Source organism: Lipotes vexillifer, unplaced genomic scaffold (assembly GCF_000442215.2).
Source record: "Lipotes vexillifer unplaced genomic scaffold, Lipotes_vexillifer_v1.1 scaffold440, whole genome shotgun sequence".
Classification (NCBI taxonomy): domain Eukaryota; kingdom Metazoa; phylum Chordata; class Mammalia; order Artiodactyla; family Lipotidae; genus Lipotes; species Lipotes vexillifer.
This window is the reverse complement of record NW_006778543.1, coordinates 4131052-4149083: the sequence shown is the minus strand read 5'-3', so window position 1 is coordinate 4149083 and position 18032 is coordinate 4131052. Positions and strand designations below refer to the sequence as shown.

Genomic DNA, 18032 nt, shown 5'->3' with positions numbered 1-18032 from the left:
ATTTATCTTATTCCATTGTAATTTTGTGAATCATTTTTCAGTTTTAAATATTTCTTCTTTGGACATCAGATTAAGTATTCACTTTTCTGTTCTTTTCCAATGTCTTAATAGTCTGATTTTAATTCATCCATAATTTGAGCTGATGGTGCAAGACCAGGAATTAAAATGATTTTTTTTTTCCCCAATAGCTAATCGAATGTCCAGATCCACTGATTATTTAGTTACAATGCTTTCCAAGTAACTTCAGGGCTGAAATTTAACTATACTGTGCCCTCTCACATGCATTCTTTCAACACACATTACTGAGTACATACTTACTTTTCCAGTCACTCTGTTATAAGATACTATATTCAATTACTCTGTTATAAGATACTATATAAGACATTGTTGCACTCAAAGCATTCTAGTGAGAAGCAAGGAACACAAAAAGAAATGCAACACAGTGGTAGTAGATTCTATAATAGAACAGAAGCATAAAAGATAGTTTGGTGGGATCAGATGAGACTTTCCAGATTATGTGACAGCCAAATTTTGAGTTTTTGAAGGAGCTGAAGATGGGAGTTGGAGACAAGGAAGATGCAGAGGGACACTGCAGATACCGTGTGTAGTTAGCATGCTCAGAGACACTGGCATGAAAAGCATGATACATCTGAAGAACTGCAAGTAACTCAGTCCATCAGAAGCAGCACGGGAGAAGGTCAAGACTGGGAAAAAAGAGAGCAATGAAACTGAAGAGGCCAGCGGTCACGGTGCAAAGACTCTTGGAAGTTGGGCTATAAGTTTGGATGCTACTCCAAGGACAATGGGGACTCAGCCAAATATTTTAAGCAAAGGAGTAATATGATCACACAATTTGCATTTAGCAAGATCACTGCAATGAAAGAGGAAAAGGTTAGAAGCAGGAAGTTAAGAGACTGTGAAAGTAATCAGGAAAAGAAATAATGAGGCCCTGACCTAAGGTAGCAAAAGACAAGGAATAAGATGAAATCACCCCAGGAATCACACACAGGAAGACAGACCCCAAGGAACACCGACATTTAGGGATGAGCAGAAGAAGGTTGACTGTGGGGAATGAGAAGTAACCCAGTGGTAGTATCCTAAACTACAAAGAAAGCATTTCAGGAAGAACGTTTATCAACATATTAAATATTCAGCACTCTATAACATCCAGCAATGTCGTGATAAAGTCATCTTTTGCAACTTCAGCGAGAACTCTAACAACACAGAATAGATGGAATACTAAGTGTTTAGGATAAGTGGAAAATGAGCAAATACAGACAGCGACATATAGAAAATCCTATTAAGAAGTTTGACTGTAAAGAAAAAAAAGGGGGGAGAAAATGAAGTAAAAGGTTAAAGGAGATGGATATTAATGGCACGAGGTCAAAAGGTGTTGTTTTTGTAACTTTGTTGTTTAAGATGATGGTGACTTTAAACAAGTTTAAATGTCCTTACTTACTCTTAGGAGATGCATGTTCAAGCATTTAGGGGTTAAGTGCCACGTCTGCAATCTACTTTCAAATGGTTCAGGAAAGAAAGTACCCATTTATGTCTAGAGAGAGAAAGAGAACAGGTGCAAATGTAGCAACACATACACCTGGTGAATACAGGTCAATGTTTATGGGTGTTCACTGTATTACTTATTATCCTTTCAATTTTTCTCAACTGTCGAGCATTAAAAAAAAAAAAAAAATTAATGGGAAAATCCACTCAATAAATGTAACAGAAAAGAACCAGTACAGAGAGGAACTGGAGATAACCCAAGGAGAGAGGGTGCAGAAAAAGACAGACCTGGATGAGGCCTCAGGGGAGACACTGATCCCTCATTTTCACCAGTTAAAGAACTGAGGCCCAAAGAACTATATTAAATACAAGAAATACTGTAATTAACTACATGATTACTTGTTAAATAAGTCACTTATGTTCTTAAGCGCAAAAGAAATTCACAGAAGGGAAAGATCACCACCAATCCTTGACTGGGTGATCGAGGAGAGAGCAATGACACTGGAGAAAGCCATTAAGAAGAGTTAACCGCCATTGCAGAGAAAGATCTATTATTTTTTCCAGACCTTACATCTTGGAGACTGACTACACTGATTTTAGCAATGAGAAAGGTGCTACTAGAAGAGAACTTCCCTCTCTACTAAAAAGCGTCTTTAATGCGAAGTACTAACATTACGTGTTGTAGGTATATGTAATTAGAGTGAAAGAGCACAAGCACAGGTATGTGGACTTTAAACATTTCATAACATTTCCGTTACTATAGTGCTCTTCAGAAATCTAACCAATAAGAAATACGTGAAAATCTGCACAGTACAGGTCTTGAAGGGCAAAAGGAATTAACAATAATACAGAACTATTTCACAGATAACACTCATAGGAAATCAGGTCCACTACCAAGAGCAATTGTATGGGGATCTTTTCAGTACCAGTTCAACTAGAATAGTGAAACGGAGTTATTGTTGGCAGTTTCAATAATATAGTCTTTTCTTTTATTGCCAAGGAAACAAAGAACTGAAAACAGATAACTTAAACAGATGTGAATGGAGAGGTGCAGTGATAAGTCTGCTCTGGCTACAGTATCAATTTGTCCTTATTATCCTTCATGTATGATGCCCACCCTTAGTTTACTTTTTTAAAGAGGAAATAACAGAATTGTTTTTTTCATGTGTGAAAAGCCAAAGGCCTGTGTAACAGATTTTTAAAAATTAATAAAGGCTGTTATGAAATAACCATTACCAGAACTTCCGTCTAATAATATTAAAATTAAGAATTAGAATTTTTTAAATGAAAGGGAATGCAATATGTTTTATTCATAGCATAAAGCAAACTTATCAGGTAAATGAAAGAACTGGAACGCGCATATGGGTTGTGATAAGCAAGACCAAGCAAAACGTTTAAGGAGCTACTTCAGAATGATTTCTGATGTGGTTTCTTAGAAAAAGTTTTATGGCAAATGATAATTAGCATCAACATACTACTATGTTAGAAATTAAAATTTGAGAGGTACAAAGGTTACATTTTAGTCTTTTAAATTAGTACTATCAGTTTGGGCCAATGTAACAGTCCATTCGTATAAGCACTGCTTCAAGGTTGCTGCTTTTTTTTTTCTTCTCCCAATAGGAACACCAATTTACCCTTTTAAATAACTTCACATGGAAAGCAAACATCTTCTCTTCCTATTTCATATAAAATACAGAAGATTGAAAACTATAATAAAATATTTGTCCAGATCTTAGTTGCTATGGCGAACTGGGAACATTTTCTTGGCTATTCTAAATGCTGCTTTGGACAAACAGACATTACAGACCAGCTCATTGGTAATGGGAAAGCAGAAAAGGGCTGTATTTGTTTTGTATCCTCAATAAAGGAAGCTTGGGGAAAGGTGAAGACGTAAATAATATGTAAGCAAAAGCTTTCACATAGTAAATTTAAAATTATTATATAACTATATACTTAATACCTCAAATTGCATGCTGAAAAAGGTTCTTAGCTCAATGCTTTAAATACAGGTGTGCCGAGTGTGTTTGTGAAAGCAATGAAGAAAAATATGACCCTCTAAAAGAGACAAATTAAAGGACTATTGTGAACATACGTTTGCAGTCAAACAGTACACTCTTTAGTGCCAAATGACCCTTGCAACCCGGCTGTATTACTGAGCACTCCGTTTACCATCCAGTTTCCACCTCCTTCCCCTGTTAAGACTTTCTAGTGGCCTCTGTGACGAATTCATGCAATGAAGGTGGCACTTCAACCACAGTCCCACCCATCCCAGTGCATGGAGAAGAACACTGGGTACACTGGTCCTTCTGGGTTTACCCCTACTTGTCTTATATTGAAGAAGTACGAAGCCTGCATATTCTTTTGGACTAGCTTCCATCTGGGATAACTAGAAACCTGATAAATAACTGAGCTTCTTTTCCAAACTGGTTACTTTATGAAAACACACCTTGTTTTTCTAAGCCATTCAGCAAGTGCATACTGACACATTACCTACTTGCTATTAGCCTTCTCCTGCCACAAAACAATCACTAACATCAAGCTTAAAGGGAATTTAAAAGGAGCTATATACATGACTCTGTTCGTATTTCTGTTAAAAGCAATAAATGAGGGGAAATGAAACATTAATTCCATAAAGGAAATAATCTGTTTTAGAACACCTCAGTCAGCATTTTATCAATATAATAAATACTATCTTAGCAACTAGATAGCCAAAGCAGTCACGATGAAGCAAATGATGTCACCACTGTCTAAGAAGCAAAAGCCAGTGTGAGGTTCAGAAAATTCTAATTTTGGTTGAAAATTCAAATGGAAAGTTTACTGCTAATAGAGCCTACATCTGAACAAGGGCAAATGCCACAGTAAAACAAAGAAGCATTTTGGTTTTCTCCCAAGCATTATTAAATATCCAGACCTAATACCACAGCCTCTAAGGCTACTGTACAATAAATAAAGCTGAGCCAAATCAAAAAACCCCTCCCCTGTGGGCATGTACCATCTCAAAGCAAAAATGACACAGAAAAGACAGCAGAGGGTTCCTATAATAACACGAGCTATTAGTATTCAAACACCATCTCACTTTATCAATAACCACGGCGTTTTTCCCTGGATTTTAGCAGAGCTGGACAAGTACTACATGTTGCTACTGTGTCTTAAGAACCTCAAAATGTGCTTAAGTAATTTTCTTCTTGTTTCACAGGTTAAAGTCTAAGTAAAAGACTCTTTTGCAGAAAGTGATAAAAAAGGGACTTTTCATTAGACAGGGCCGCTTACCTGCTAGCAAGACTGAGCAATTCATGTTTATCTGCTACAGCTGACTTCTTCTCAAGCTCCCACATTAGGACGTTGATCAGATGTGAATTTTTAATTACAATCGGCACTTCTTCAAACATGTGCTCAAAGGTGATATTTCCCTTTTTCAATCTGTGAAGCATGTTAAAAATACATTAGTCTGGTGGTCAGAAGTAAGTGTTAAAGTGATTATTTCATACACTTTCCCTAATTACAGGCCCTCTTCAGGATTTTTGTTTGTCTCATTAGCACTCTTTTAAAAAGGGAGAGAAACTAGAGTTTTACAGAGTCAAGCCTAAGTCGAGTGATTTGAACAACTCTGAAAATGATCCGAGTTGGAGCTATAAGACTAGAAAATAAGACTCTTAGCAAAAGAAACTATTGTTTCTGCACAATCAGGTTATCTTCAAAATTGCAGATACTAAAATGTAAATGCCATAGGAAATCATGTTATATAATCTATATCTAAAACATTTAAAATAGCTAGAAAAGAGAAATACTCTAGTTTTTGGAAAGTTCACTTTAAAAGCCAACTGAACTCAAGAGATTAACAAGTAGCAGGACACTCACACGTTACTCCACACGCGGTGGCTGAGAACACGGCGAGAACGCAACTCCTCGGAGTTTAGTTATAACTACCATGCCCAGGAAGTGTTCAAGAGTTAGCTTTTCTTTTTAAATGCTTCGCATCTTAATTTCTTTAGGAGCCAAATGGTAAACTAGTAATGAATTGTCTGTCCTACATGAAGTCAAAAGCACTAACTTTAATAAGAAATAAAAATTCCTATAATTAACAGAAAATGACAGAATTCTGAATTTTTAAAATTTTAATGTAAATATTCCAATGCCATTATGTAGGATCACAAAACAGCTTTTCAATTAATTCTTTGCATACCTGTCACCCATAAAATATCCAAAAAATCCACATTCCTTACTGAACCCCCCAAAATATTTATATCTTTCCACACACACCCCCAATGAAACAGGAGGTCAGAAAATAAGACAAACAGCTCATGACTGTTCTGACACAGAACTTACAATCTGACAGCCACTGAACACTCACTCATCCCATCTCCCTTTATTTAATCATATACTTCTTCAAATCCAGTAGCTAATTAATCCCCACTCTAACTGAATTCACTCATGCTGAGAACAACAGATGAGACATTCCATAAAGAACAGTTTAAACATGGAAAGGGAGAAATCAAGTGGCACTCAGCCATGCAGAAACTTCTACCGTCCACATGGCAAAAGCATTACCATACCACCACCGAGGATTCAATACATGTGGCAAACTAATATCTCAAAAGAAAAACACCCGATCCTTAACATATGCCTTATAGGCCCCCAAACACTTACGCTTCGGGAGAAAAATCCTTCTCTTTACAAACTTCCATCAGTTTAGGAGTCAGTCTGTATGCCTTTAGTGAGAGAGACCCTTGGGCAGTTTTTATGGGATCTCAAATAAAGAAAAGAAAAAGAAATTACTAAGAATTCTGTCACTACCAGTGCCCAAATGACACTGGTTCTGGGCACATTCTGTTAATTATCATAGTCTTTGCAAAATGAAGATCAAAATAATCAGAACACAATTTGAAGCAGATTCAAACCAGCATAGCAAACAGTAAGTGAAAATGCAGGAACCTATCATCCTACTTATAATAGGCAGAATAACTTCCTCCCGAGAGTATAAACAGAAGATACAAAATACAGTTATTTTCAAATCTATTCCTCAGCTAGAACCAGCAATCTTGACAAAAATTAAATATAGCATATGTTCTATACATCTTACATACATCTTGTATAATTAGAAGGGAAATATTAATGAATATTAAACATGAAAATTCACTGGACACATTGTGTAGTTTAGTCCACTAATTTAAATAAACAGCCCTTCCAAAATTTATCCATCCTAACAACCACTGTTCAAATTTTTTAGTTAAAGCAGATTCTAAAAACAAAACCACTACAGTCAAAGTGCAATCACAAGTCTCTCTTTAGTTTTAGAGAAACTAATTTTGTCAAAGCTAACGCTTAAACACTCCGTGAGTAAGGGAGCTTAGCACTTGCTGCATAACGGCTCCGGCATGCCAACATTCGCCTAAAACCTGTGTTAACATTCATGTTGCCTGAAACTTAACACAGTGAAACTTTTAGCAATAGGTGATAAAATGAAAACCAAAATAGATTGAAACAAGTGGAAAATTCATCAAGGTCTGATGATGCAATGTTTCCAGCCAGTATAAGTACACTTTAACAACTTGTTCTTTACTGTAATCCAATTGTTAACATACTGAAACAATTTGGGGGCAGCTCATAAGATTGATCGTATTCATTAGTATTTTTTCTGACAGATACTCAGGACGTTACATTTACTTCTCAGCTGGAAACTATATGCAAGTCTGCCAGATATGGCAAACTGTGAGTGTTTGGGGAGGGGGAAGGCTATAAAGCTGTTAAATTGCCTACAGTTCTGATACAGCACAGAACATCTGGTCTGGAGAGCTTGAGGAAACACCATTAAATAGGCCGAAAAGAAAAAAATCTTTGTGCTAAGAAACAGTCCAGGTTTTGTACGCTGCTGTCAGAGGTATAAAAAAACTTGGCACACTGTGTTATGATTGGTCAGTCACGTACAGAGCCAGACACTCTAGCAATCGGGGTTTGTTAGACATCTGGTCTAGTTCCACCAGCCCCTTCAAATGAGGGAGGGGAGATGGAGGAATAAAAATGAAGCAGCTACTCCAGCATTCCAAAATGTACACATCAGGGCTCTGATAGCAAGAAAAATAAACAGAAAGAAGGAAACCCTGTCTAGACTTAGCTGCTGCTGAGGCTGCTGCAGAAACAGGGTTGGTATTTACTTGAGAAGGCCTGCCAGGCTGCTCTTAGAGGCGAAAAGACAGAAAGCAAAAATAGTAGTAGTAATAATATTAAGGGAAGAAAAGAATAATAAAGGAAACTCCTACTAACCGTAAATGAGAACGACAGATTCTTCAATGGCATGCTGGTAACTGAACTGAGAATCCAGAAGCGCCCGGGTGACGAACGAGCCGTAGTATGTGGACTGGTACCAGCCCACGTGGAGATGGTCGATGTTTACATGGCGAAGGCTCCGCATCATTTCCATCTGATATTGGACTAGATGATGGGGACGAGGGGGACAAAAGAAAAACTATTTAATGACAGTACCCATATTAAAAAACAAGCCTTTTTGGAAACAAATTTCTACACAACTATTTATTAGCTAAAGGGAACAGGTTTCCAGATTTTAAATTCATTCGCTTCATATATAAAGAAAACAAATTAAGCTTTCAAATCATTAGGGCATTCCTTTTCTCATTAACAAAAACACATTCTGTAGAAACAGTATTAAAAATGTAATAATAATGCCTTATTCCAAACAAGCAATTATTTATTAAATGTGTCTCCACTTTTAAGGAAAAAATTTGTGTAATTACTAAATTGGATGGTTCTAAGAAGTTATGTTTGAATTAATAAGTTGAGAGTAGTTATCAACGTCTTCAACACAGCTTTTAGAACTGAGAAGTTAAAACCATCAAGAAAACCAACAGGAAAACAATTAACTACCACATTATTTAAGTATGAACAGGACACAAGCTGTAGCTGATTAAAAATAGAAGAATTCATTTTTGCCTTCAACTGGTGCCCCCTGCTGCATGTGCTAAATTTAGAAAAGAATTCTTTTTTCTTGTCTGTGTGTTCCTTTGTGTTAAGTAATCAACAGTATTTTTTTTCATTAGAATAGTTATATTTTAATCACCATGTATAGAATGAAACAGTTGGATGACTTTTACATGTCAAATTAATGACTATAACGTATATTATTAACTCAAAGCTGTATTACTAGAAAAATGGGTGCAGACACTATAATAATGTATTCTGAAAAGCAATATAGCCCAATAATGAGTAGCAAATATTTAAAACAGGAGAAAATTTTATAGTTAACATAATATTCAAGCTATTTCTATTACAATAAAAATGCATGACTGTGTTGAGTAAACATATTTGCTTAACTCAAAATCTAACCATTTCATTTTCAAAACTCTTAATCAGGTTTTAGCAAAAGTAAAGTTAAATGTCTGTCATTTCCTTGGTTATAGCACTACAGTTTTACAAAGCAAACAAAATTCAGGATCATAAAGTATAGAAGAACCTTCCCCAGATGGACACGGTCTTTTCAACACTTGTTACTAGGTAAAGAAAGTATAAATCTGCTTATTCCAAGGAAGGTTATATTTCTTACGATAAAAGATGGCAGCCAACTCATCAACTACTCAAGAATTATGTGTTTTTTGAAGTTTTCTTTTTATATACAATATGAAGGTTTCAAGAAGCAGCAGCATAAAATTAACATGGTAATCTTGAATCAGTTACCTTTTATCTTAATTTTTTCGCTCTCTAGCATATAAGGTATCCCCCTTCCTAGCCAGTTTAACAGATTCCTATCAACCACATAAAACTGGGATAGAACCATCGCTATTGTTTCTTTCTGCTTTAAAATTTCATAACTCTTTTAAAGTAAAATCATGGATTTAGCTAGTAAAATATAATCAAATGTAACTTATGAATGAAAAATTCTAATATCACCAGTAAAACAGGAGCCAGAACTAAATTTAAGTATTTATTTTAAAGGGATAGGAAAGAGGAGATGGGGAGCAATTACCAAGCAACTGACAGTACAAACACGATTTTATAGGATGAGCTTTTTAAAATTGGTACTTCTAAAACATCTGCCAATGTACAATTTAGCTATAATATAAGCAGAAGACAGATTCTACCAACTGGCAATAGTAGAAAAGAAGAAAAGACCCGGAGTCTAGCGATCTAGGTTCTCATGTCGGCTCTGAGATTTCTACCGTGGGGCATCTTGCTGTCTTTCTCTGATGCTCAGTTTTCCCATCTCCAAAAAGATCTGAGAGCTCATCCCAGTCAAAATGCTACGATTCCACACTGTTCACTGGATATGCTAATTACAAGTAATGATTCTTCTATAAACTAAAGCAGGTAGCATGCATTAATAATTAAAAGTGCTTTCCTATGAAAAATATTCTGTAATCTTACTAAGTCAAACAGCCTGAATACAACAGATTTTATAATAGCATTTTCAGGATGCATGAAGTAGAAAACTTTACAATCAGTAGCAAACCTCCAGATTCCTTCTTCATCCAGAGTCTTACCTATCTTACAGCCCCTTGGTAACGATAAGGAGGAAAATGAGGTGTTTCTCTCAGCTAGAGAAGAGACTGAAGGCTAAGCCTATGAATGAAGCCTGTCGCCCTCGGAGTTACCATTGTAATAAATGCCAATGTATTTATTTCTGGGGATTGAGGGATGAAGAAATAAACCTCTATATTATGGGCGAGGCTGGAGGTGGGGGGAGCACTTCTATTTTCCTCTTCTACAGCTTAGAAAATCATGACATAGAAGATTTTACGAGGCTTTAATAAAAATCTATTTTTAAGGTCATAAGAGTTTTCATAGGATGAAAATACAAATCTAAGGGTTAAGACCAATGACAGGTGAGTTAATAAAATTGCTTTTGAAAATCTAAAATGAACTGGAATTTCACTATTACACAAAAAAAAAATATGTGAAATTTCAGGTCATTCTTCATCTAGGTTTAGACCTACCACCCCTATTTTTTAAATTAAAAAACACAACTTTTTTTTTTTTTTAAATGCATGTCCTCTTGGAGGTATCAGAGAAAGGATCTAAAAAGACTACAAGGGATCCTTGAAAAGGTGAGGGTAAGGGTGCCAGAGCTCCAAAGAGAAGCTGAGGTGCACTGAGGCCCAGTCCTCACTGGAACTACACATATGAGGCTCCAATAAACGCACAGTTTAAAGAGGTTACTTCGATTTAATTTAAAAAAAATTTTTTAAGGAAGTCATATTTGTTCTATTATATGCAAGAAAGAGACAACTCAGAAACAGCCAAGTGAATTTTTATCTCTGCAGTCTTTTAGGTCTATGTCCTTGTTCTAATGTTAACACAGACATGTGACCTTTGTCTCCTTTCACAGTTTTTCCTCCTCCTCCAACCCAAGTTCTCAAAAAGTACAAAATCAAACCCTACAAAAGCTTCTCGGTAAACCTACGTGGGGACAAGAAATGCAGAGCAGACTGTCCCACTAAACTGTCTCAAAACTGTGCTCCCAACACGCCCATCAATCAACTCAGCTGAGCTGCCACACCAGCTGACACCCATTTACCCTCTGACAAGGAAAAAAAGTCGTGATACAGTGACATGCCAGTAAACTTTACACAGGAAATAAGGAACGATAATTCCAGATTCTAATCTCCCAGGCAAATGCCACTGCTTTAGTGGCTCTGCTAGTCTAGTCCCTCTCAGGAGTTATGCTGGAGGTGGAGGGGAGGGATACTGGGGGTGGGCAGGTGAGACACAAACAAGAGACCCAGTTTAGCTAGGACACCGGGTAAACAGAAAGGGGAAGGGCTCATGCTATCTGGAAAGGACTGTGAGGACGGACGTGTGTCCCAGCCCACAGGCTCTGGGGAGTAGGGGCTGGTGCTATTTCCTTCTCATTCCCAGCCATCCTCACTTACCCTCTCCCTGCCACCACCCGCCGCTGGAGTTTTAAAAGAAGGGTAGAAAAGTTGTGGCTAGACAGATAAGGTTCACTCCTATCTCTCAGAAAGAAGAGAATTACAGCAAAAGAAACAAAGGAGAAATGAGAAGGAAAAGAAAACCAAAGTTCCTTGATATTAAAGTGCCACACCTCCCTACAGTTGAGTTAAGGCAGATCAATGAAATAAGAGACAAGCATTTACTGGCAACTCTGACGAGTTGTCTCAGGGTTAGAGACACTTTCATTTTTGTTCTAAAGTTCTCGTATTTAAGAGAAGTCCAAGTGGCAATTTCAACCAACGATACTAACTTCTGAGTTAATGGCTAAATATTTCTGGAGAACTTTCCAAAGGTGAATAGCAAGGGAAAACTTTTGGGGAGAGGGGGATTACTTTAAAATATGATAATATTCAATAGAAAGGCTCAGAATTGTGTAGTGAGAAGTTTAGGAAAGAACATTTTAAACGTTGTTAGTTTAAAAAGCAACCCCCCTGCCGACTGACTGAGAAACAGTGCACAGCAAATGAATTTCAAAGACAAATTGGTAGTTACTACCAAGCCAACTCAAATTACTAATACAAAAGCTACACTTAGATGCAATTGAGGTGGTGCTACAAAATTTGGAAGGATTATAAAAATGACGTGAAGTTTTATAAATCTCTTCAACCTCTACAATTGCCTTCATTGCTTAAGCCGCTCCCAAGCAAAGGAGAGCCTGGTTTACAACACTGAGGAACTGCCCGCAATCTGGCACCAGTGTATTCACATTCACTTTTTCCAGATACCCTCTTTGCAAAACAGTCAATTTTAAACTGCCTAGAGCTAAACAGTCTTAACTGAGGCAGGCTGCCCAATAACTATTGCTTTCAAAAATCCACCACATTTGTTGGGCTTTCTCTCGTTTTATCTCCAAATATGAAAACACTGAAAATACTATGCTGCCTTATATTTAAATGCTGTATCTGGACTCACACACTGGCAAACAATCGAACAAGAGTTTGAGATATGAGTTCTCCTTAAGATCACCGGGAAGGACAGTGAATTCGAAGCTTTTCAGTTCAGCACAATAATTAATCAGCATTCTTTTCACCTCCAATTCTTCACCTTCATTTTAAAAACCATCTTTATTTTATTATTTTAAGTGAGCCCTCATGAAATGCAATTTATTGCCAAAAAACAGGAACAAAGAATTACCACAGTTGGCCAGGCTGGGATGAGCTGAAAGTAGAAAACTGAAGCTGAAGCATACTCTAAAACTATCTGTCTGGCAGATTGGTGGTAGTGGGGCATGGTAGAGATGTCTTATTGGGGAACAATTAAAGGACCAAGTAATAAACTAATTTAAATTTTAAAAATTATAAACAATTCAATGGATCTATTGTCTTATTTGACTACTTCGATATTGTATCAAACAAATCCAAATCATTTAAAAATATATTATAATAAAATCTTATTAAAAATATACATAGATATAGCCTGGAGGAAAAGGACAAGACTAAGCACCAGGAAAGAAACTAGCACTTAGTGAGCACTTATTATGTCACACTTCCTACTAAGTGGTCTACATATGTTATCTGACTTTATTCCTCACAATAACTCTAATGAGCTAATCACAATTACTGAAATCCTTTTAGAAAAGCTGTTTACCACAGCTTGTAAAGTGGCAGGACTCAGTTGGACTTTAGACTTTCTGACTCCAAAGCCCAGGCAACCATCCATTTATAGAATCTCATCTCTTCTTTATTAGTAAAGTGTAGAGTGAATTATTTCTGAATCAATAAAGCATAACAGAGATAGAGCAGAAATACACAATTTCTAGGTTTTCAGAAACCACAGCTTGTGCATGTTTGATCACTAAATTAACTAGTAATTTAGCACTACCAGTAAGATTTTAAGTGATAAAACCACCTTCAAAGATTTTTAAATGTCAAAGTTGAAATTATCACAAACATGTAATCAAACTCCTAAAACACTGCATTCTATGTTACTATTTGAAACTAAGCACTGGACCAGATCAAAGATGACCTGCACAAACAGATCAAGAAAAGGAACAAAGAGAAACCAGATGTAGTTGTACATGCTCTTTGAAACAAAGAAACAAACTAAGCTCAACCAAGAGATGCAAAGGGCTTTCAAAGCAAACAAACAAACAAAACCCCACAATTCTGAAACAAATCAGTGATAACAACAAACATGACAGGAAAGTGGAATACATCAAAATATATCTGTTCTAGCATTAGGGCTAATCTAAGGAGGGCTTTTAAGAAACTTATCACAACCCTCCTTCCCAGCAGCACCATGAGACACGGTGAGCGCGGACAGGCTATGAACTGTGAAGGCTCTGCCTCATTATTTAATAAGACAAACTATTCTGTGCTTTCCTCTTCATATCATATTTTCTGCCAAGCCACACATACGTTTCAGGCAATGCTCAAAGCTAGGAGCAGATGTAGATTTAAGCAAACAGAATGTGCATTTGAAAAAAGAATTAAATAAGAGTCTACTTCGGGTAGAGAGAACTATAGAGTACATATTTCTTAAAACTTCCATATTCTCTTCACCCAGTCTGCATTACGTATTCATCCTTTTTTTTCCCCCAATTAGTACACCTGTTATTAAGGCCACACTGGGACTGTTTAGGAACTATGGTAAGAGTTCAATTTCTCACAATATAGGGAAATATACAGTCCAATATAAATTCTACTCTACCCAGATATTAACCCGTTCTATTTAAAAAGAAATAACAAAAATACTGCCTTTCTTAAATCTTAACCAGAAATATTTTTTAAAGTGTTCATTTGTCCTGGGTGGTTTAATTTCTTCTTTAAAGTGTTTGTGAATTCTGACAAGTAATTTCTTCTGTATGCCAAGCTGGGAATAAGGGAAGAGGATGTGTGTGCTACTCTATCTTTTAAAACTAGTTAAGAGCTTTGAAAATTATTGGAAATCAGGGGTTTTTAGAGGTTTTAATGTATCCCAAGAAGTCTCCTATGAAATAAACTGGATTCTTCACAGAAAATACTGTGTATACCCTGCAACAAATTCACATTGTATCTTCTTAACCAAATCATGAAACACAGCCAAGAAATCCTATTTCTTTGAGGTTACGAGAATTTTTTAAATATATATATACATTTATGTCCTTGGTCATGAAAACAGATGCACGTAAGTGAATGACAGAGAACAGCAACTAAGTTAATTATATGTCATTTGAGATCCATTTACACAAACAAAGTAAATTCACTTTGATGGGAGCAAAGGGATATAGACCCCCTTTTCTTACCTATCACCATGAAGAAGTCTCACTTAAAGAATAACCTACTGACCACTGCTACCACTTGCTACAATTAGGAGCACAGTATGTTAGAAGACCAAATGAGAATCTTTGGGTTTAGAAAAATATATATTTCATGCTCTCGTGAGGACAGGTAACGCCCCTGTCATATTTACAGCTATATATCAAGTACTTGTTTAATGCTGGCACTAAGTTAGGTACTAAAAGAAATATTTCAGAAAACTAATTGTTGTTAATGTACTAGAGAATGGTCACAATTATTAGGAAATTATAGATAGATAAATCAATCCATCTCCATCTTACCATGTTCACAAAGAACATGAAGTAGCTTGCATTAAAAAGCATAACCAGTAAAATCACATCTAGGGAAAGTATAAATTAGATTAAAGAAGGTGGAAACTGAAGGTGAGGCAGAGACCTGAACAAAGTGAAGCAAGCCATAGATATTTTGGTTAAAACACACAAATTTAGTTCTGGGCTCTGGCAATCAAATCAGAAAGGGAAACATGGTCATTTATATTATCCAAAGGGAGAAAAACATAAGATCCCAAAGTAGGTAAGGCTTTTATCTAGTTCTTAAGCCTAAAATGAAATTTTCATGGGGGGTCTCAAAGGAAAACTATTGTACATTTTGAGAAGCAAAAGCATTTCTCTAATAGAACAATCACAACTGATTTACCTTTTTTATAAATCTAGGTTTTTAAAGGAAAACAAGGAGAGAATGGCTCATGAGTCTTAACACAGAAAACAGTTTGTACAAGTTACAAGCAGCAGCAGAAGCAGAAGCAGCAGCAGCAGGGGAATAAAAGAAGAAAGGGCTACCAAATGAATTAATACTTTCATCCTGTAAGAAACTACCTATCAAATTCAGGCTGTTCAAAACACAGAATGGGATGCATCAGTAGTGAGCACTAAATACTCAAAATAGAGAACAAATGATCATTTTTTTGGAAGAACTGTTTGCAGCATACAAGCAATACCGTTCATTCTGAAACCGTTTACTGAGTATCACCTGTGCTGGGAGGCTGATAAAAGTTATAGTGACATGAGCTTTAAAGGTACCCCCTCTTCAATAGGAGCTGGTGGCCAATTAACACATTTATCTCTCTGAACCTTAACTTCCCCACCTAGAAAATGATGGTTTCAACTTCCAACCATATGATGATGGCAATTTCAAAAACTCACCTCCAGTCCAGATGGCTGTTTGCTTAAAGAGCATTTTTCGGCGGGAGTTCCATAGGTAATGCACTCGGTAAAAGTATACACTGACTTTATCAATCCCACCCTCCATGCCTACTAACTCTGTTTTCTCCCTCAGTGAGAGGCCCTGAGTCATCAATCTTGCCCACCTTTCTCCCACACTCAGCTCATATAGTCCTCTACTTTCTTAGTAGCTCTCAAATCTGTTTTCTTCAAGGCAAAAATCATTTAGAATGTTTCTAAAAATTTTAACTGGGAAAATGCTCATGAGATGCCAAGAGGAGGAAAAAAAGCAGAATATGTGAGTAACCTAGGTTGCTCCCTCCTCCGAAAGAGAAAAACTAGAAAGATATATGCTAAAATGGTAATGGCAAGAGTTCTCCGGGGAGTGGGATCATAGATGATTTTTGTTTTCTTATTTATTCTTACCCTTATTTTCCATGGTTTTCGGCAAAAGAAGTGTGCAATACATACAATATTATAGGAGTACGTACACAAGTATCAACAGCATTTTCTTTTGCTAGCCAACTTATTACATTTAACATGGTCACCAAATAATCTGGATACCAGAGCTCCTAAACTGTGGGAGCAGAGAACAGAGTATGGTACCAGACTATTCAGAAGAATCTGAAGTAGCCAACCTGGTCTGAATACCATCTGCTATGGACTGGACTGTGACCCACTCCAAATTCTTAGGTTAAAAGCTTGACCCCCAATATGATGATATCTGGGAATAGGGCCTTTGGGAAGTAATTAGTTTTAGTTGAGGTCATAAGAGTAGGGCCCTCACAATGGAGTATGTGCCTTTATAAGTAGAGACACCTCAGAGCTTGCTTCCTCTCTCCATCCACAGGCAGTACTGAGTAATCAGGCTGTGTGAAGACACAGTGAGAAGGTAGCCACAACCCAAGGAGACAGCCTTCACTAGACATCAACCCTGCTGGCACCTTGATGTTGAACTTCCAGTCTCCAAAACTGAAAAATAAATTCCTGTTGTTTAAACCATCCAGTTGTTTAAACCATCCAGTCTATGGTATTTTGTTACAGCAGCCCAAGCTGACTAAGACACCATCTTTAACACGTATTAGTTGTGTGACCTATGACAAACTGTCTCAGCCTAGGTGTCTGCCATTGTAAGATGGGAATAAAAACAGCATCGACTTCATGACGTAGTAAAGAGGGTAAGTGAAAGCCTCAGCAACGAGAGCTTGGTGCACTGAGTAACCTCAAGAAGAGGTCAATGGGCTTTCACCATCACCTGTCATTCAGAAATGCTATTTATAATCTAGAGGTTATGGTGTTTATCTGAGTCAAAGGAAAGTCTATGTACAAATATGAATATGATCAAAAAACAGTCTACCATGAAAAAGGATTACAAAAGGAAAAAATACTTCTTAGATACTAAAACTATAAGCTAATTATTTTCAGTACAATAAAGAACAGAGTCAATAAAGAAAGAGACAAGCTACAGAAATTAGATTTTGAGAAAAGGTAATCTTGGGTGTTCTATTATTACTGGGTATATAACAATATAGTTGCATTGTGCTATATAAGTTTCTATCTCCTGATTGCACTTGTAACTCTTCCAAATAAAGGAAATAAGCTCCCTGCCCCCTCCCCAACAGGTGACTTTAGAAACCATACTGAGAATACGGGTGGAAATGGGGAGGAAGAATGAGCAGCAGTGCCACCTTAACACAAGGCACTGACTGAGAAAAGGTTACTGGAAATACTGCCCACCCAAGTGACAGAGCTAAACTCAGTTCAATATAGCAAACAGCTTTCTAATGTGCCACCTATCACTTAGTAGGGTGATCCACTCCTGCAGCCTCAACTGTCCAAAGATAGTGCCCTTTACCTTCAAACATCAGGACAATTTGGATTAGAAAATCAGTATTAAAGATGCTATAAGAAGAAAGCCTGAAGGACACGAATCTTTTAAGAGTATCCTTAACTGCAACGCAAAGGGAAAGCTGGCAAGAATGGAAAGTGACAGGAGTTAAAGAAAAGAAAAGGTTAGTTAGAGCAAATAATTTCCTATGGATTATTTATATCATAGAAACAGAAGGACTTGTAACCACACTCTCCATCCAACCCTTTCTTACCCCCATCTCTTCCCCTACACACTCAGCTT

The 18032-nt window shown here is 36.8% G+C and overlaps 1 protein-coding gene across 1 annotated transcript in view; it reads right to left on the bottom strand.

The window, feature by feature from the left end:
- Positions 1–18032, bottom strand: part of EIF3H (eukaryotic translation initiation factor 3 subunit H) — an 87544-nt gene that overhangs the window by 6893 nt on the left and 62619 nt on the right. The window contains exons 3-5 of the mRNA XM_007451682.1: positions 7765–7932; positions 6151–6250; positions 4774–4923 (exon numbers count right to left, since the gene is read on the bottom strand). Coding sequence (XP_007451744.1) covers positions 4774–4923; positions 6151–6250; positions 7765–7932 — 418 coding nt within the window. The remainder of the gene's footprint in view (positions 1–4773; positions 4924–6150; positions 6251–7764; positions 7933–18032) is intronic.